Raw genomic sequence first — 22,484 nt, 5'->3', positions numbered from 1 at the left:
TGTCTAATGCATTTTCCTCTTGAGTTTATGCTTCCATCAAAATTAAAGTTACCACCGTCAGTAGGAAATTATGAAAGAAATATACTCTGTGCTAACATTGCTACCCAGATTATTAGCAGAATAATAAATGTAGAATCTCTTTAATATGTTAGTATAGGACAGAACTCTCAGCGTCACTTTAAACATGAATAAGAATTGTTTTTCTAATAGTCCAGAAATATCCTAGGACCGTGGTTCTTAATGCTGCCTAACTATCAGAATCAACTTCAGATCTGCAAATAACAGATGCCTGAGTGCAATCCTAGACTTGTTGAATCAGACCTTTAAAGGGGTACTCCAGTTCTTAAGAGTTTTAAAAAGCTCCAAGAGAGAGTCCGCTGTGAAGCCAGGTTTAAGGGCTGCACTTGTAACGTGTGGAGTCTCTTTCAAGGTCAGACAACACGCAGACTTTTACAGTCCTATTAAGATCATCTATCCAGCCCTAGCCAGTTTGGCTCAGTGGATAGAGCGTCGGCCTGCAGACTCAAGGGTCCCAGGTTCGATTCCGGTCAAGGGCATGTACCTTGGTTGCGGGCACATCCCCAGTAGGGGTGTGCAAGAGGCAGCTGATTGATGTTTCTCTCTCATCAATGTTTCTGACTCTCTCTCCCTCTACCTTCCCCTCTGTAAAAAATCAATAAAATATATATTTTAAAAAAAAGATAATCTATCCAGGCTACTTTTAATAAATGCACAGTAAAAACAAATACACCCACTTAAATCCAGTCTACATTAGGAGAATTCAATCTGGGTTTTAACTGGAAATGTTTAAACTATGTTTAAGTCTTTTGTTAAAAGGATATACAGCAGGTCCTGCAATAACATAGTTTCAATATAATGTTGATGAGATGCCATAGGAACTTAACTCTTGTTTGTATCAATTAGCCTAGAGTAAAATTGGTTTCATTATCCATCATTTTGCTTAAAGTTGCAGAACCTATGGAGGACTTTAAGTGAGACCTAGTGTAATTTAAGACATGGAAAAGAATGAAGTCAGACACTTATCTTATACCATATGCAAAAATTAACTCAAAATGGAGCAAAGACCTAAACACAAGACCTAAAACTATAACACTCTTACAGGAAAACATAGTAGGCCAAAAGCTTTGTGACATTGGATTTAGCAATGATTTCCTGGCTGTGACACAGAAAGAACAGGCAATAAAAGTAAAAATAGGCAAAATTAACTACATCAAAAACATCTGTACATCTATATAAAAAGGACACAATCAACAGAATAAAAAGGCAACCTACCCAATAGGAAATATTTACAAATCATATGTCTAATATGGGGTTAGTGTTCAGAATATATAAAGAACTCATAAAAATCAACAACCAAAAAACAAATTGGCAGATTAAAAAGCAGGCAAAGGACATGAATAGACATTTCTCCAAAGAAGACACAGAATGGCCAACAAGCATATGAAAAAATCTCTAATCATAAGGGAAATGCAAATCAAAACCATAATAAAATATCCCCTCCCACTTATTAGGATAAATACTACCAAAAAAAAAAAAAAGTAAATAGCAAGTGATGGCCAGGATGTGGAGAAATGAAATAAAATTCTGGGCACTGTTGGTGGGAATATAAAACAGTGTAGCCACTATGGAAAACAGTAAGGCAGTTTCTCAAAGAGAGTTATAATATGACATAGTGGCTCTACTTCTGGGTATAGATACAAAAGAATTGAAAGCAGAACCTTGTAGAAACATTTGCACACCCATGTTCACAGCAGCAGTATTCACAATAGCCAAGAGGTGGAAGCAACCCAAGTGCCCATTGATGGATGCATGGGGGTGTAAATAAGAATATTTAGGTAACATTTAGTTCAAGTTAGAAGTGAAATGTCACATATACAAACAATGGAATGTTATTCCGTCTTGGAAGAAAATTTAACACATGTTACAACATAGACAAACCTTGAGGACATCATGCTAGGTGAAATAAGCCAGTGACAGAAAAACAAATACTGCCTGATTCTATTTGTATGAGGCATCTAAAGTGGCCAAATTCATAGGGACAGAAAGTAAAATGGTCATTGCCAGGGGCTGGGGGAAGCAGGAAATGGGGAATTGGTATTTAATAGTCATGGTTTCATTGGTAAGATGAAAAAGTCCTGAAGATTGGTTGCAGAACAATGTGAATATATTTAACACTACTTAACTGCTCACTTAGAAATGGTTAAGATGGTAAATTTTATGTCATGTGTTTTTCACCACAATTTTAAAAAGATATAATTTAGGAAATTTGCTATAAAGTGAACTTTGCTTTAAGAGACTTCTAGCATCATACTGTTTCCCATTATAAAATCAAAAGATTTCATCTACATAATTAATCTGGAGTATAATTAAAGAAAAATAAATTAAATATCCAGCAAACATTAAAAAGAGTATACTAAGTGGAATTCATAACTTTCTGGTAACAAAATTCTCAACATACAAGTAACACCAAAATTTTATAGGTCACACTTTTATAAGTAGATACATTATTTAGTGTTAAACGTTTTAAGGTATGGTTATGCGTTTCAAATGGCTGTGATTGAGAATCTGCAGCCACAGATGATCTTGAGTTTTACACCTCAAATTTAATCTCTCTTTCCCTTTTTTTAAAAAAAACTGAGAATTGGGGAAGCAATTTACCATATCTTTTGCTCTTCTCTGGGAGATACCAGACTAGCTTGTTACCATATTCTGCATGGGGGTGTAAATAAGAGTATTTAAAACCCATTTGGGTAACATTTAGCTTAAGTTAGAAGCAAAAGTTTTCTCTAAAGAGTTCTGTGGCATTAAGTTGTCAAATGACTAAAGTATCAACACATTAGCAGTTTGTGCCTATACTGAGCAAACCAAATGACTTGGCTATTTATTTCACACTGTAGCTGATATTAGATTTACACATTGATGCTCTATTTTATTTTGAGCTCACTGTCTGATGAAGGCTGCAGCATCTATAGTGGGAAATAACCTAGTAGACATGACATAGAGATCCAGTTCTCTGTATTTGAACAGTAAGTTCCTCCTTAGAGTAAATTTGTACCTTAAACATCCTTAAATCCATAATTGAATTAGTATGAAAAGTATTAAGTTTTGACTTAAACTTCTGTAAAAACTATAGATATTTTTAGTATGTGCACAAATAAAAATATGGAAAATATCTGTACAGATACAATAGTGGAGCAATCTGTACCTTTTAAACTTGGGTCAGTGGTAGAGTAAACAATACATTATTTATAGGAATGCTTACTTTATATTCATTTTTCTCATTTTAGCTCACTACCACGATACAATGGAGGGGTTCTTAATTCACTTGCAGCTAGAGAAAGAGAGGCTTGGAAAGAGTGTAAAAGTTACCCCAAACGACCCAGCTCCAATGTGTAAGGGTCTACATTTGAAGATGGATCTATTGACTCCAAAGTATTTTGTTCTACATGTCTAGGCATTGTATTTTCTTCCAGTTTTAGAACACCCATCTTCACTAATCCAGCTGAGTCATAGGAGAAAAGTCCTGTGAACTATGACTTATATTTTCTGCATTTTTGGAAGATAAATCCTAAATTTAGTCTTCAGAGATGTGTCTATTATATCTTGGGGAGCCTTGTGATATTATGAAAAAAATATTCTATTTAAGTGTTTCTGATGCTGCAGATAAAATTCTAACTTATTTAAGTACCCATTTTTTATTATAACAGGTTATTCTCCTCAACAGCATTATAATCATTGAGAGGTATTTAAAACTTTTAAAAATTTAATGTATATTACTCTTTCCTTAGCATTGTATTTAAGCTAAATGATACTAATTAAAAGAGAATAAATATTTTTATATTGATGAGAACTCTCATGTAGACACAGAATCCTAAAATTTTAAATTGGAAGGCACCTAAATAGTTATATATTCTTTTCCACATTGCATCCAGGGCATAGTTAACCAGGAAAAATATTCTATTCTTCTCCAAAAGCCTCTCAAATATGAAATTCAAAATATGCTTTTAATAATACATTCTAGGCCCTTTAAATATGTTGGTGTGGACTAACTTAAGAACCATTTGCATTTCTAGTTGTGTAGAAATTATACTCCTGGAAAATCAGTCTGTAATATCCCATTAATTTGTCATATCATCTGTTCATTCAACAATTTACTTAATTAAGGGAAAGAACTGTTTAATGGACTGCAGGCTCCTAATCCAAAGTGTGATTGTTTAAAATAATAGTGGCTACTTTTAAAGCCGTAAGTTCTTGATACAATAATCACCAAATATATTAAATCTTCTTATCTAAAGTGCTTCATGCATTAGTTATTTTTACAATTTTATCTTAGATGCTTGGAATTTCAAAAACTTCAGTCAGTCACCATATGCATATATGTCATATCTCTAAATGGAATTGTGATAGGAACACAAAATGTCTAGTACAGACAGTTTGAACAATTAGGAAAGACAGTTTGAACAATTTAAAAAGAGAGTCTGAGCAAATTAGAAACCCAGTCTTACCTGAAATGTGTTAAGTGCCTCTGGATGTCCAGGTCTAGAATTGGAGTGGGTCTGGAAGATCCCAGGGGTGATCTATCTTGGCTCAAGAGGTCTTGGAATTCTTTACAAATTTGTCTAAAATAAAAGGTTCAAAGTTGAAGTTGAACTCTTGAAATGGGGGCTTTAACTTCATCCCATGGTATTTTATTAAAGGTTTGTTTTCTCTTTTGCTAGAGGACTAGATACAATTTCATAAAGCAAACTGCGAAGTTCCATCCGCAACATGCAGATGAGGTTCACAGTGGCAGTGTTGCTTTCAACATAGTATGATCATAGACTTTTCCAGTGAGCAACAGTCCAGGGGTATTGATAAAACCAAGGTTAATGTTACCGTGAATCTTCATAGGTTAACCTAAGGACAAGGGAAAACCTATGTGAAAGGATTATGAGCAATCATTACTTTTTAAATTAAAATATGATGTTGAGGTGGATATCATATCTGTAAAGAAGTTTAAATCAAGTTATAGGCTTATTCCAGAGCCATGATTCAAGTAAACTTTGGAAAATCCCCCCTTGCCCAATATCCTATCTAATAATAGAGTAACATGTAAATTACCATCACTCCGCTACGCCCACGATTGGGCAGCGGGAGGCTGGGGGGCGGGACTCGGGGTGGCCTATCCGGCCATTGAGAGGCATGGATCCGCTGCCACTGAGGGGGGCTACCCTGCTGTTGAGAGGCGCAGGGGGCAGGACTCCCGCCCCCTGTGCCTCTCAACGGCCAGATCCACGGCCGTTGAAGGGGCCTGCCGCGGACACCCAGCTGCGCCTCTCAACGGCAGGGTAGCCAGGTGTCCGCGGCAGCCCCCCTCAGCGGCCATTGAGAGGCCGGAGGCTTCTGAAAGGCCTGGTGAACCAGCGGACAGGCACCCAGCTCTATCGCGAAAAACGAAAGCGTGTAGGGGACCCTACACGTGCATGATTCAATCATGCACTGGGCCTCTAGTTTCATTATAATTCAGACTCTTATAGACTAAATTCATAGTTTAATATTTGATGTGGTTATTTATGCACAATGTCATCCACTAGCCTTACAAAAATGATTGTCATGCTCCATGTAAGGGCATTTGCTTGCTGTTTTTCTTACTTTAAATGATTATGATTTCTGATCATTGGTTTCAGTTTTAATTGCCACATTACCATGTATGGTGTATAAAAGTAAAGGCTGTGTGATACATATTCCAAACAATATAGTCTAAAGAAGCGAAACATTTTTTAAAATAATGGCAACAAAACACTATCAACACAGTAGCTAAAAAGTGAAGGAAAGGACTCCCCAGAAGTTGCTGAAAAGAATGTGTCTTCTAAAGTGAAGCCACTCCACATTCAAGGGATAATATGATCGTGAATAGATTTACTTGTCTGGATTAACAGTGGGGAGTCATAAAATGTAATCATGTAGCCCTGACAATAATTATCCATGTAGCCAAAGACAAGTATGAAAGAGCCAATATATTGAAGTGATGGTTATTCCTGGTCCCAGCCACTAATTCCTGCCCAAAAGCATTTGTATCATTAACAAATAACTACTAGAAAATGACAAAATGTATTTTTTGTTGTTGTTGTTAATCCTCACCCAAGAATATTTTTCCATTGATTTTTCGTGAGAGTGGAAGAGAGAGGGAAAGACAGAGAGAAACATCAATGTGAGAGAAACACATTGATTGGTTGCCTCTTGCATGAGTCTCAACCAGGGTTTGGGTCAGGAAGGAGCCTACAACCAAGGTACATGCCCTTCAATGGAATTGAACCCAGGACCCTTTGGTCCACAGGCCTACTCTCTATCCACTGAGCCAAACCCGCTAGAGAGAAAAATGACAAAATATCTTGAAGCACACATAATTTATCACTGAGTTAAAACCAGTGGAGCCTTATTTATTGTTAGGTGCCTGAAATGTACTGAATTCTTACAAAGATTTTTTTAATAAACAATGAGCTTCATGTTTATAGCCAGTATTCAAATATTGCTTCATTTCACAGAATTTGCCTCGTTCATTTTGAACACAGGGGAAAGTAAAGAGGATCATGGGGAGAGGAAAAACCAATGAACAGAGGTAAGTCTTTATTTGCCCTAAAGAAAACAGGATATTTCGCTGAGTCTCTGAACTACAACATCTAAATGCATGTTTTTGCAACGGCGAGTTTGTACTTCCATTGAGACTAGTTGATCTGAACTTCTCACTTTTTCTGTTCTGAGTTAGACTCAGTTGGCTGACATTCAGGTATGTAAACTATTTTTAATAAATAGCCACTCAAGGTAAGTGTTTAATGGCATCAAATGATGATATCTGTGGGCATCATTATCTGTTGTGCTTTGTGTTACTTAATAGTTAGCTATATTATCTTTGTTTTAAGGAAATTTCTAACTAAAGTTTTAAATACAGATTGATGCTACCATTTTTCAGATTAGCAAAATGAATTGCTATCTGGCAGGCCATCAAGATGATCCATTATTATAAAAACATATTGGAGTTGTTTAAAGATATGTTTTTAAATTTTTTCTATTAGATTTAAATATATTAAAAATTAAAATGAAGATTGAAACATTGCTTTAGTTCTTGTGTTATGATAAGGGAATTATTTGGATAATTGAGTAAACTAATTTATAAGGTAGCAAATTAATTTTCTAACTATATTAACAATACAACAAATTATGATTAACTTTTAAGTACATAAAGAAATGAGGAAATGGCAAAATGTGGAAAAATTTAACTTTTGCTAAGCAATTCAATGACACCACACATTAAGCTATATCAGGAGGAGTTTCAGAATTCTCAGCATTAGATATTTGAATCTGCTGCTTAGTTCACTGACTTAGGACAGCTTCTAGACTTAAAAAAAGATGATAATTTTGTAGATATCCTGTAGGCAATTATCATCATCATCTCATTATGACACAAAGTTATTATTTTTATGCCGAGTTTCATTCTTATTTAAAATTTTATTTATGAAGCTACAATAAGAAATATTCTTATTTCTTCAAACAAAATGTCACATTATGAATTATGTAACAAAAGATGATCTTCGGTGAATCATAAATTCTAACTTTGTCACTTACGTCATTGTCCTTAAGGACACAATTTTTAGCTGATGACTAAATTGAAAGTTCTATATTTCTTGATGATTAATGGTATGGTAACGCTCAATTAAAACTTGTTAACTATTTTGCTTTACCTTTATGTAGATCAAATGTTAATCATATTTAGTTCTAAATTTAAGGAAGATGTTTAAATGTGTTTCCTTAAATCAAATACATGTTTTTTCTATTACTTTTTAGATTTTAAAAATTTTCTAATTGTTTCTATCTCTCCTCATAAATAACTATCTAATTACACCAAAGTATTTTGGTTAATCAACTAAGCACTAGAAATAAAAAGGAATCAGGAGGCTAATGACACTTAATCAATGGGCCTTCATACAATTATATATTTGGTAATATAATAAAATACAAGTGAATCTGTTATTCATAGAGATAAAAAATGAATATGTAAGCCAATGCAGGTCAGCAATTGAATCTCTCATAAAAAGAATTTTGAATTTTGTACATATTTTTGACACAATTGTCACACTATTGGGAATTAAGGGGTTTGTGAGAATGTCTATGTAGGCTGCTTAATTTCAACTCTAAGTATTTTAATTAAAAACAGCCAATGCTTTACTATCAGTGAAGTAGAAACAACTCAGAACACATGTTGGATCTATTGGTAAGTTGCAGAAAAAGTGTGTTATTCCTACACATCCTTAATCTACCTAATTTGATGACTACTAGTACTTTGTATATTTGCTATAGCTGCATTGTCTCTGATTCTTCTTTTTTTAAATATATTTTTATTGATTTCAGAGAGGCAGGGAGAGGGAGAGAGAGATAAAAACATGAATGATGAGAAAGAATCATTGATCAGCTGCCTGCCTTCTGCATGTCAGGTGCCCTGACTGGGAATCAAACTGTTACCTCCTGGTTCAGAGGTCGATGCTCAACCACAGAGCCATACCAACCGGATTGTCTCAGATTCTTAATTCTCATTTCACATCTACCTAATAAGAAGATAAATGGATATAAATAACCAAAAAAGGAAAAAAAATTATAAAGGCTCTGTTCTAATTTCTAGACGTTTATGGCCTGTATACTTCATGTAAAATAAGATCATTGAAACTAGAGGATTAAATTTTTGCTTGATATTTAACGGTCTGCAAATGTTCAGCTATGGGCAGAAGAATCAAAGAAAAATACACGTTTTCACAATATTTTATGAAGTCAAAGGTCAAAATGTCACCTAAAATAATATACATGATTTAGATCCCAGGTGGAAAGAAAATACAACTCCCTAGTTGAATCTACTACTCTACAGCAGATGTCTCAGCATAACTTTGACAAATATGCAAGTACTTCTCTTCTCTCGAGTTCTTTTAACATTTATTGCTGTGAAAACAAAACCTCAGCATCAATTTGAATACACTGACTCCCAGACACTTCAACAGAGTGACGGAAGCTCCCAAGAAAATGGACTTGTGTTTGGAATGTTAATGGCGGCTGTGGTGGTAGTGGTGAACAGTTATAAAACCATTCCTGCGGAAGGAGGACAGGGAGAAGGATTTCTCTGCTTTAGAATATGCACAATGAAACCACAAGAAAATATGAAGGTGTTTTCTCTTTCTGAGTGCCTCCCCCCTTCATTGAAAATGGAAACACCGAGGATAAAGCGACATAGAGGCTTCCCCATTGGCTTACTTGGTCGCTAGGATCATCTTTTTTCTTGCTGTCTGTTCTTTCTGTTCCATATGTTGTCTGGCAAGATGCTCTCCTACAGCTTTGGCTGGAAACTCTGTCTCACAAGTGTAGCCAAAATCCCGAGCCAAGTGTAAAGCCTCCCCTGTTGGCAGACAATAAAAGTCAGTTTCTCAGGATTGACCAAACTCAGGAAGAGAAATGCCTTATATTTTCCTCAAGCCTCATTCCTGGCTGTGGTCAGACGGATCATTTTTCCTGTTCATTCTAAACAATCCAAGGGCAAGGACCTTTGGAGGGCTGCGGTAGGATGGGTATGATGAGGAGAAACTGAGGAACAAAAGCTACTTACCAGGTAGGGGTATGTGGAAAATCAAGGGAAAAACCCAGAACCGCAGTCTAGGAGTTTTGATTCCCCTTGAGTTTCTGGCCATTCGGACAGACTGACATCTGAGATTCAGGGGCATTAGTTAATGCCCTTGGGAACAAGCTTCGTGGGTATGTCATCTTGTTGCTGCTCAACCTACAGCCCATTCTCAGTATATCCCAAATATTCAGCTATTTTTTCCAGCGGACCTATCAAAATATTGGCAAAGGTTCTAAATGATTTTTCAAAGAAGCTGGAACACTTTGGAACGTGAGATAAATGAATTCTATTGGTTTTATATAAGTATGTTGCTAACGAGAGTATACTGCATCATTATAGTAGTAGCATTATCAGGCTTTATGGTTAGCTTCAATACCTTACAGCACTATGTACAATGCTTCTTAAGTACATTACAAAATATTTGATGCTTCATCAGTATGATAAAATCATAAATAACTTTGTTCTTTCATAAAATCTTAAACCCAAGTATGTTTTTAAGAAATGGGGCAAAAATGGTTTATTGGTAAAGATTTGCTGATGGACTTCGGTCTGGAAAACAACAGTATTCTTAAAGCTCAATCAAGCCAACTCTTACTCAACCATTAAAAACATTTAAAAAGCAAGCTTTCACTACCTACTTTGTTCAAGGTACAGTGCTAGATAAGAGTAATGGGGGATAAAAAAAGATATCAAAGATCATCCCTGTTTATAGGAAGGTGACAATCATACCAAATACTAGTTGCAGCAATAACAACACAAAAACTCCTTATTAGCACTTTATAATTTATATTGCACCTATAGAAGTAATATCTATAATCTGTACATGTTTGTTGACATAGTTGACATTATATATAATACAAGCTATTGTCTTACAAGTATCAAATGAGTGTTAGAGATAAAATGTTTCACATAAGTTCAAAGGAGGTGAAGGTGATCTAATAGCCACCAGGTCAATCAAATGTTGCCATGAAAAATTTTAAAGTCAGGCTTGATGTCCAAATCATATGATGTTTGTATGGTGATTAGCCAAAGTAACCGTCTAAGATGTAATAGATTTAATCCTGCTTTATATTCATAGAATAACACAGTAGTGGATAATTTAATACCAGAAAGAAGTAAAAATGGTTAATATTATTATAAAGTAGGAATAATGTATAGTTATACAAAGTAAATATACAAAATAGGCTAGTTAATATTAATGAAACTTCATATATTTTGCTCAATAAATATATTCATTTTCTCTGGAAATGAGAAATAATAATTTTTTAGGTTGGGAAACTCATTTATAATTAAGGACAAAGAAAATTACCAATAATAGAAAACAGGAAAACATTTTAGGATAATATAGAACTGAGAAAATATAATCCTAAGAGTAATTTTATCTTAAATTATTTTTGGACACCTTGCCTTTATTACAACTAAAAATGCTACAGGGGAAAAAGGTAAATAAATTCATAAGAATTTTTTTCAAACATTTTAATTATAAAAAATTTCAAACATACTGCAAAGTTGAAAGACTTTGACAGTGAATTGCCATATGTCCACCCTTAATATTTTACTTGCTTTATCAATATCCACTCACCTTTCTTTACCTCTACTCATTCATCAATCCATATTATTTTTGATGCATTTCAGAGTAAATTATAAACCTCAGTATACATCTCCCTAAAGACTTCAGTATTATGTAATTAAATCGGTTCAATATTTGTTTATAGTCTTTTCCTAAAAGCTTTTATCTCAAAAGTTTTCCCTGATGTATATTAATGAGGAACAAGGCTAAAAACTATTGAATGTTGGTTTATTTCTATGATTTATACCTATTGAGTAAAGAGAAACTGGTGGGGGTTCTGTCCTGTTTATTTGACAGAAAAGTACATTTATATGCAGATTAGTTAATATCTTGATATGAAGTTTCAATGTGTACAAATATTAAAGAAGCATTAAAATTAGACTCATATGTATGCAAGTGTGTTTAATTTTTATTTATGTTACCAATAGACACTAATGTCATTCATTCTTTTTATCCATTCAATGAGTGTTGAACAACTTTAAAAAATTATTATTTCTGCAATATGAGAAGTCCTGTTCTAGGTCTTGCAAGAGTCTAGTTCAATACATAGTATAAATATTACCATGAGGTAAACATGTTAGATCAGACAATGTTTGGTGAACTATCCCATCATGATCCCTCCCTACCTTCTGTATTCTGTTTCAACGCAGCTGCAACATATAAATCTTAGTTAAGATTTTTATATTCATGTGCTAGAAAACATCATTCTCTTTCCTCCATTTTAAATAGAAAGGTGACATAACTAAATGGGAAGGGTCTCTATACCGATTAGTCTGGGTAGTGCTAGTTATTGAAGGACCGCAGTTTTGAATAACACTGCAATGTACAAGCCATATTTTTAAAGTGCTTAATACCAGCAGTTTATCACCCTAAACAATTAGGGGAGGAAATGTGTCCATATTTGGCAAAAATGGCACAAATATATTTTCTTAAAAGGATGTTATAATAGCATATAGTATAGTCACTTTTGCAGTTCTGGCCCATTTTATGCAAAGCTCTCACCGTGTGGTCGCTTTAAAAACAGTTTGACTGGAACAGCTGCTATTTACATTTACCCTGACAGCCAGATCCTTCCTTCCTTAGTTCTGTTTACTGCTTCCTCCTGCTTGTGATGTAACATTGTTACTGGATGTACAGTGATGCTACATCAAAAGAGGTGGCAAGTGAAGACACTCTGCTATGTAGTTAAAATGTGTACATCATGCCACCAAAGCTTTGTGTGTTGAGGACCCAAGAATGAATGAGGAAGTGGATCTGTGAATTAAAATACACATGATATTCAGTAAGGATGGCAAATCTATAGTTAAATGCTATACAGCAGATATATTAGAGTCAACAGGTTTAAAAAAAATAGAAATGTCAGGATCACAAAAGCATATGAATAAATGGCTAGGTTATTTGACTGGCTTGTGAAAATAAAGATCTACAAGCATCTCTGTCTCTGTGGTGGATCAAAACGCCCACATGGGCCCAGTTGGCATGGCTCAGTGGATGAGCCTCAACCTATGAACTAGGAGGTCACGGTTAGGGCACATGCCCGGGTTGTGGGCTCAATCCCCAGTAGGGGGAGTGCAGGAGGCAGCTGATAGATGATTCTCTCTCATCATTGATGTTTCTATCACTCTCTCCCTTTCCCTTTCTCTCTCTGAAATCAATTAAAAAGAAAACAAAACAAAAAACACCCACATGGACAACAAGCAAGTACAGTAACTTATGGTGAAAAGTGTGGTCCATAAAGGGCCCAAAACATTTTCCTGTTTACCCACATAGGCATTCACAAGTACAAATGCCCCCACCTTATTTCTGTGTGAGACAAGGAGGAATGCCCTGGTTCTTCTATTTTTTTTTTCCAGAACAGATTTAAGCTATTCCTTTATTTCAGTGCACTGTGCCACTTGACAACCAGTCCCCCACTCCCTCTTTACTTACACAACCGAACACTACACTAACTTTAGCAAGTACACCCATTGCATTTCATGTCATTCCAAGAACATTTGAGAAGGAGGATACATTTTAGGAGGATGGTTTGGGGACTGGTGTTAATGCTTAGACAGGAGTATTCTAAGTGCAAGGCTTTAGGCTCTATGTGGCTACACCACCACTTCTAAAAAAGTGGAAACCACGAAGGAGTATTCAACGTTTCAGTAATAATAGTACCACTTGATGGCACATACTGAGTAACTCTCTCAAAAAGCCGGCACAAGTAAAATTACAGAATACGGAAGAACATAAGAAGAGGGTTTGCTCCCTGGTTTCAGGGCACTCATATTTCCCACTCACAAACAAAAAGTGAAAAACGAAAGAAAAAAATTAAATGGAAATAATTGATACCTCCTGGAAATAGAAAGTTAATGAGAAAATGTTTTCTAAGGAAAGCTGATTGCTCATTTTGTTGAGATTCTTGGTTCCCACAGTATTTTACCAGAAGCAGGTCTAAATGCATTTTTAACAAAAAGGAAATACACCTGATTTTCAACTTTTTATATGGTCTTTCAGGCTTATTCCTTCTTTTAAAATTATTGTATTTTAGGGGAAAGTGTACTGAAGGCAACTAAATATCAATATCTAAAACTAATTTGTACTAAAGGACATTTCTACATTGTTATTCACTAGATAATTCTTACCAACCATCACTATAAATATTGCCTTAAAAGCAATTTAGGTTTAACTTAGTATTGCACTACCCAATGTTATTAACTAAAAGGAAAAAATTCATATGTATTCAATCCCAGTCACATATTTATGATTTCAGTCTTATTTACATGTACTGGGAAAGAGCACAATTAAGTCTACCTTTGGGATTATTCAAGAAAGTATCTATTAGAAAGCAAATCTGAGAATATGTTTAAACCTGGATATTACATTAAATAAATTATCTTAAGCCCTGTCTGGTTAGCTAAGTGGTTAGAGCATTGACCTTGGACCTAAGGGTCACAGGTTTGATTCCAGGTCAAGGGAACATACTTCAGTTGCAGGTTCAATCCCCAGCCCCAGCTAAGGTGTGTGTGGGAGGCAACCAGTTGCTGTGTTTCTCTCATATCAATGTTTCTCTCTTTCTCCCCCTCCTCCTGCCCTTCCACTCTCTCTAAAAATCAATGGAGGAAATATCCTCAGGTGAGGATTAAAAGCAAAAAAAAAAATAAATTATGATATCCAGCTACAGTGAACCCTAGAGCTGCAGGACAAAGTTAATATATCTGTTATAGGTTTCCCCAAAGTATTCTGAAAGCAATGTACTCTACAACACTATATATCATACAGTGTAAAATATAGACAGGTGCCTTATTATGTAGTAGTTTCCCTAGCTTAATGATGATTTTGTTTAAATGCCAACACTTAATTTTTCAAAGAGATAATTTTGTTCACCATTCCATACTTGGCACAGCATCTAATTAATAATAAGTACTCAGTAAACATTTGTTCAATGAAAAAGCTTTGAAATATTTTTTGGTTAATTGAAATAATAGTCTTGTGAGGCCCCTTCCTTTCCAAAGCATATAGTGAAAATCGGTAGAGCAAAATAGAATTGCTACAAAGAGCAAAATATATAGCAAATCCATGGAAATAGAGTAAAATCGTTTTATTAGTAGAGCCACTTAATAGACTATAGTTGAAGGCAGTGTTTTTCAACCCTTGCTACTTCCATACCCTAAGAGTTTATGGTTTATGTGTCTTTGAAAAAATATATTTTTATTAAGGAAGGGAGAGGGAGAGAGAGATAGAAACATCAATGATAAGAGAGAATCATTGATTGGCAGCCTCCTGCATGCCCCACACTGGGGATTGAGCCCACAACCCAGGCATATGCCCTGAGCAGGAATTGAACCATGACCTAGTAGTTCATAGGTCAACATCCAACCATTGAGCCACTGAGCCACTCCAGCTGGGCTATGTGTCTTTTTTTTTTTTTTTTAAGTGGGGGTTCTACCCCATATCTGTTAATCTCTGGAGTCAGGGCATCTGCATTTTTTGAAAGCTCCTGCAGTAATCGAAAGCCAGTGTTGAGAACCACTGCCCTAAGGGCAAGTATTATGTAGGAATTGACTATACGTCTCCCCCAAATACAAGAAATCCGTGGCTTATTCAATGGGAAGGCAGTCATTACAGAGCTAATATTAAACTGTCCATGCCTATATCTGGTCTCTTGCATGAGAAGTTCTGTCTTATTATTTGGCTGATATAGTATAAACTCTAGAAACAAAAAAGAACATGTGATGGTAAAAGTGGAGATAGCAATACTAGGAAAACAAAGCCATCAATCTATTGAAAAAGTATTTGTGTAGGGAGATTTTATGTAAGATGAAGTTGGCTTTTCATACAAGTGAGTAAAAATGGATTATCAGCACCCAGTGTTGAGACATACTAAATCTTTGATCTATCTAGACTTTGTTTTGTTGTTGGATGTATGGTATAGATACAATTTTATTTTACTTTTCCCCATATGGCCACCCAGTTGTCTCAACACTGGGTGTTGATAATCCATTTTTTTCCTCACTAGTATGAAAAGTAAAAAAAGAACCACAAAGTAATTAGAAGATAACATGGGATCAAAAAAGGCCTTTTAAAGCATGATAATAAAAATTAAAAGCCATGGAATGAAATAGATGAGAAATATGATTATATTAACATCAAAAAGTTCTGCAGTACATAGACATAAACAAATCAAACAAACCAAACAGACAAACAGCAAACAGATAAACTAAAGCCAGGAGTGGAGAAACTTTACAACTCATATCAGAGACATACAGCCAATTTTTCTGATATATAATGAGTATTTATGCATCAATGAGGAAAATATACAAAATCAGCCCATAAGGATAAAGTAAATGAACATATAGAAAAGCTCATAAAATTTTCCTAAGAATATACTCAACTCATCTTCCTTCATAGTATAGGTAGCCTTTTTTATATATAATCAATCAAATTAGCAAATATTAAAAAATTGACAGTACCCTGCTTGGATTATAGTAGAGGGAAGTACTATCATATCAATACTTCTTACCCCCATTGCAGATGGGATTCTAAATTTAAAACCACTATGGAGAACAATCTTCCATAAGCTTCTGAAATTACAAATGTAAGTATCTTTTAGCCCTGTAACACATTCCTAAAAATTTATTGAATAGATATGCTTGCACACCTGCAGAATTATTTACATTTAAGTTTGAGGTTACTCATTGTACAGCACTATTGGTAATAGCTGAAGACTAAAAACACCTATATGAAATTCAGTAGGGCACTGGTTAAATAAATTACAATGCACTCGAACAATGGGATACCATGAGTGTTTTAAAGAATGGACAACTTGTAATCACTGGGAAAAAAAAAAGAACACTAAGATAAGATGAGAAAAAAACTCAACAAGCAGAAAGTGTATATCGTAAAATACCCTTGCATATATACATATGTCATTGGAAAGGAATAGAGAAACCGAAGACATTTCTTTTCTTCCAGGAGGGGAACTGAATGATTGAGGAACAAAGAAAAAAGGAGGTAACTCACTATATATTCTTTTGCAACTTTTGTATTTTTTACCATTTGTATAACTTACCTATTTAAAATTATATGAATTCAAAGCAAACTTACTCTCTGGCCCTGTTCTTACATTTAATTCTAAACTCAAACATCTGTTGTAAATTAAAACATGAGCAATTCCAATACATCCACTGCTGCTCAGTAGGAGTTAAACAGCAATAATAATAATGGCAATTTTATTAGAACATGTAGGAACATTGATAAATGTGAATATTGGGAGAAAAGCAGAATGGAGTGCTTGAAAAGCATATTAGTTGAGGCATAAAGTTTGAAAGACAGTAATAGAAAAAAGAAAATGAAATCACAAGGAAAATAATGCAGAGACATGCCTTTAGTGAGCATTACAGTTTACAATAATGTGTAATAAGCTGGACCAAAGGGGGCAAGGGCAGGCCTGAGCCAAATGGGCTTCAACACATTTGCCTTTTCTGCCACAGTCACCATGAGTAGAAGCAGGAATGTAAGGATACTCTGAGCACATAGTCAAACACAAAGTCATATGTGTAGTAGCCTATTTCCTCTGCCTCAACCTCTTCCCCCTAAAAATGAATGAAATCATAGATGTGAGTAATATTAGGAAGTAAGTAAATGATTTAAGATAATCTAAGAAGGTGTCTATTTGTTCATAATATTGTATGATACAATCTGTTTCACTGTGATCAATTATTGAAAATTCTGATAAATACTAGTTCTTACTAATACCATTTATCAAAGCAGAGTCTCTCAGATAGAAACTATTCTATAACTTAGAATAAGAAATTTACAGCCTGGCTGGTGTGGGTAAGTGGTTGAGTGTTGACCTATGAACCAGGAGGTCACGGTACGATTCCTGGTCAGGGCACATGCCCAGGTTGTGAGCTCGATCCTCAGTGGGGGCCATGCAGGAGGCAGCCGATTAATGATTCTCTCTTATCATTGATGTTTCTATCTCTCCCTCCCTCTCCCTTCCTCTCTGAAATCAACAAAAATATATTAAAAATAAGAAAAAAGAAATTTACAGATGAAACAATACCTATTGGCCTGGGGTGGGGGCACTTTCTGAAACCTTGAAATAAATGTGTAACACAGGCTTTACTAGCATTACTTTATTGAGCCCAATTCCATTGACAGCCGTGAAATGCACAGCCCAATGCTAGAGCGTTTGTGTGCTAATGGGACACTAGTGACCCTCATGATTGAGGTGTTCCAGGGGATTGTCTGACTAAACAAGCACCAATTAGAGTTATTATGACAAAGAGTCAATTTATTATCCTTTTTATATCATGTACAGTTTTAGAAGGAAGCTGAAAATTTTTATCCCAAAGGAAGGACAATGTGGGAATGTGATTCTGGAATGGGTAGTGGAGGAGTTGTTTGGGGATGATAGTCCTTTCATACCTATAATTGCCGTGAGTCCCTGGAAACTAGCCTTAAGCTCCACAGTCCATTAAACACCCATTGTGGTACCTATATAAAGGCAATGAGACTATCAGCTTTGTTCTCAATCCATGAGAAGAGTAACTGATGGTAAGCATGCCCATCAAAATTCTTGGCAAAAGAATGTTAATGTTTGAAACCTAGAAGCCTCAAGCAGTGAACAATATCTCTTCTTGAAGTAAAAAGCCATGAACTAATCACATATCAAGCAAATGTGATGTACCTCCACTTGCTATTACCTCTTCTATGGGAAAGAATTCATTGTCAAGTTGGTTGTTCTTTTCCTTTGTTTCCTGGCAATGCAATTGCATAGGCTCGGTATTAAAGAAAACAGGGAAATAGCACCAAGTGATAGCATTCCTTTCTCTTACCCTTAGTTGGTTTGTTTGGACTAGAAAAAAAAAGGGTTTGTAGGGTAATCTTATAACTGAATGAATGAATGACTAAATGGACACCCTATTGAAACTACAAGAGACACTGTTGATAATCAGAAAAGAGGAACAAACCAAGATGTAATGCCATCCTAAATTCGGGCGACTAAGTAGTGTCAGAGGGTTCAAGTGATGGCCTGCAGGGATCAGGCTGAAACCGCCTCTCCGACATCCCCCAAGGGGTCCCAGATTTCGAGAGGACACAGACCAGGCCAAGGGACCCCACCAGTGCATGAATCTGTGCACCGGGCCTTTAGTAGATTTATAAGAAAGCTGATGGACCATTTTCGGTGAATAGAAATCTAGATTTTTAAATTTTTTTGGGGAAAAAATCTAAAATGTTGCTGGCTTTTACAAAAATGTTTGCTTGAAGAGGAAAAATACTACCCAGAGACATGATTAATTCAAAGCTTTATATTCATACCAACTGGTAAACATGGTGAGGTTTTAATTTACCACCTAACACTGCACAAGCAAAACAAACCTGAGATAATAGAATCAGACCCATGCTAGCACAGAAAGAATAAAGGCCACAAAAGTACTGAAGAGAAGCACCAACTATTTCAATATCCCAAGAGATTGATAAATGGGAGTTGGGTCACCATTATTCTGGCATCACCCAGAGGATTCCAAGGACTCTGAGCCTAACACAGCACATGGCATCTTGCTGGCTGGAAAAGAGCCATCAATTTTCACCACTAGCCCAATTAACCCTATTTTAATTTAGGTGGAATGTCCTTGTTCTTCAAATGTAAAGCTCTCTTCATGTTCTAAAATTTGTGTGTTTTTTTTTAAAAAAACGGTGGGTCATGACCCAAGATTCAACAGTCTTTAAATAAATTTAGTGGGATTACAATCAGCATTTAAAAAGAAAGCAAATATATGGAATAGAATAAAAATATCAGAAAATATAGAACTTAAACCTCAGAGGGAGGGTAGGGAGGGTGGAGGTAAGGGGGTGAGGTGAGATCAACCAAAGGACTTGTATGCATGCCTAACCAATGGACACAGACACCAGGGGGGTGATGGCATGAGTTGGGGGGGTGGAGGGGGGCAATGGGGCGATAAGGACACACATGTAATACCTTAATTAATAAAGAAAAAAAAGATGCAAAAAAAATTCTGCTTCCCGGCAATTGTCAACAGTTTGGCTCAAATAAGCTCACAAAAATTAAAAAAATAAAATATACCACTTAGTGTGTGTGTGTGTGTGTGTGTGTGTGTGTGTGTGTAGTGTGCATTTGAGGATCATAATGTAATATGTGGGTAGTTGAGGAATGGAAAAGGTCCCTTTGCCACTAACTCTCTTTTCCTCGGTTCCATCAAAGTGCCTGGAATTCAACAACAACAAAAAAGATATATTTCTCTACACCATTAATATTTTGGGGACTTCAAATGTATCTAAATAAATTGAGTTATATCTGGGGAGAATAAAATCTTAAGTTTCATCAGCAAAGGTTGATGTGACTCCTCTGTAAGCAGAGACCAAATGAGTAGAACACATGTTAGGCACTTTTGTGATAGGAGAGGCAGCTGAAAGAGTAGATGGCAAGACCTCGAGATCATCCTAGGATCTCACATATTTAACCTGCATCCTCTCTGTTATCATTGATCGACGATTCCCACGCAGGATACTCCAGTGCTTTTGGCTACTATAAAAATCAATAAGAAGAATTGCGAATATACCCTTTTATGGCTCTTCAGTTTGTACTGCCCAGTATATTCACAGACACCGTGGAGAAAAGTCTTTCTTAAGGCTTTTACTTTTCACATCAGTTACAAATTTCATGGGAATTCATAGCCAATCCATCCTACTTGGTGGAAAGGATCCCGGGAAACAGAGCAATGACCCTTAAACCTCATTATAAATCAGAATCACTGGGGGTGTTTTTTAAAAATATAGATGCCTGGGCCGTGCAGTCAGAGAATGATTTCAATTGATTAAGGGGTTCGGTCCAAGCATTTTAAATAAACCTCTCAGCCCATTCTACTGCAGAGTTGGGTGTAAGAACCAATCAAGTCCCACTATCCTATTTGATTTGATTCCTATTACATCTCGAACAATTGTTGTGTTAAATGGCTGTAATTTTAATGATGGTGTCACTTTTAAATTGAGCAGAAATGTCTCCTTTTAGAATCAACACATTAGTCATTTTTTCTACTTTGCCCTTCTCCCAAGCCCCCCCCAACCCATATGAGTGGATGACTAGTCAACTCCTTGTACCATATGTCATCTTTCAGTATCAACTCACTCAAGCAAACACAGCACAGCTAGAGAATATAGTAACAGTAATACTTAGTGAATGTTAGTGGCCAATAACATTATTGTTGTAGTTGTTATTATTACAATTAGAGAACAATGCAAATATAACGGTTAACAGCAAAGTCACCAAAGCAATTTTGCCAAGACAAATGTCAAGAACACGCTACTTCACAAAGTTGTACAATAAGTGGTATATATTGGTAATCCAGAAAAATACAAGATGCTTGTTTTTGTGTGTCACTTACTTTTCACCTCCTACAGCGCCTTCTACACAAGTGAGCAACCAATGCAAGAAAAGTGTCACAGGAGTATTCAAGTGACTCTTGGAAAAAAGCCTCTTCGTTCATATTGAAAACAATAGCATTCTGGGTTACAGAATTCTCCTTTAACATTCAAAAGCTCCCCCACAAAGTTAAAACGAATCTTCAATAATACCTCTTCTTAGAAGAAGATGGAATGAGAATATGCAAAGTTTAGTCCTCATAGAAGAAACAAAAGAAAAACGGGGAAAAATAACTTCTGGGAACATATTTCCACCTCTGTCTCCACCCCACTGGTTAACCTTAACTTTTCTGTAACTCAGTTTCTCTACCCATAAACCATGGAACTGCACAGTACTTAAGGAGATAGATGTCTGCTAGGATTCAAATGATGTCTTCTCGGGCTCAGTATCATGCCAGACTCCCATGAACTCTTTATAAAGAATTATTATTTAGCCTGTAGGTCATGTTGCACTGAGTTACAATGATTTAAGTCAAATTGATCTGAACTCCAAAACAAACAATGACAATAGTACAGCCAATTTTTGATGCTGATATTTAGGGCATACTTGTTAAAGTACCTAAATCTTCGATTGTTGTATTCTTCCCTATTATTGCTGAGATCAGTAAATTAAATAATGTTATGAATTATCTGATCTTTAAATTAAGTGTAATTTAGTAATTATTAAGATGAATTGGAAACTTCACTTGTAACTGTTAACTATTCTGCTTAACAGTGTAGACCAGCGATTTTCAACCGGTGTGCCACAAGAATTTTTAAAACACGCAATACCTGACTATTCAGTCAAGGGCACTGACCTCTTTTCCCTTAGATTGTCAAATTAATAAAATGACAACAGCCAACACAATAATAGTCGTCCGTTTGTGAATGAACCAAAATTATGCCTAATTTTTTTTATCAGATCAGCAAAAACATATTTTTTGGTGTGCTGCAGAATTTCAGTAATTAATTTCTGTGTGCCATGAGATAAAAAAGGTTGAAAATCACTGGCATAGACAAAAATTAGACAGCATAATGTAATAATCCTGAGCTTCAAAGAATTGCTAACCTTCCATCGTTACTTTGCAGAGCTGAAAAGCCATACCTTCAACTAAGGAAGTGAGGAGGGTAACATTGGCTGCTTTCCGTCTTCCTGCGGGTAAGTTCAGGCCAAGCCTATCCAGCTTCTCTCTCAGGCAGCGGCCCCCATTCTTGGACTTTGCTCTGTCCAAAAACAAGCAAAAACGAGGTTTTGACAATTCACATTCTGAGGGAAAATATGAGAACTCTTGACCACCTGGGGAATTCAACATGGGACAGAAGATGTAGGCGCTGAGGGTTGGGGAGTGT

General features: G+C 35.7%; 1 protein-coding gene across 1 annotated transcript in view; it reads right to left on the bottom strand.

Moving 5' to 3' along the window:
* TFAP2D (transcription factor AP-2 delta) overlaps window positions 1-22,484 on the bottom strand; it is a 54,220-nt gene that overhangs the window by 16,555 nt on the left and 15,181 nt on the right. The window contains exons 5-7 of the mRNA XM_008157493.3: window positions 22,240-22,358; window positions 9,295-9,436; window positions 4,527-4,640 (exon numbers count right to left, since the gene is read on the bottom strand). Of these exons, the coding sequence (XP_008155715.1) occupies window positions 4,527-4,640; window positions 9,295-9,436; window positions 22,240-22,358 (375 nt within the window). The remainder of the gene's footprint in view (window positions 1-4,526; window positions 4,641-9,294; window positions 9,437-22,239; window positions 22,359-22,484) is intronic.

Source organism: Eptesicus fuscus, chromosome 10, assembly GCF_027574615.1.
Source record: "Eptesicus fuscus isolate TK198812 chromosome 10, DD_ASM_mEF_20220401, whole genome shotgun sequence".
NCBI lineage: Eukaryota > Metazoa > Chordata > Mammalia > Chiroptera > Vespertilionidae > Eptesicus > Eptesicus fuscus.
The sequence above is the reverse complement of the archived record's forward strand: the minus strand, read 5'-3'. Positions and strand labels throughout refer to the sequence as shown.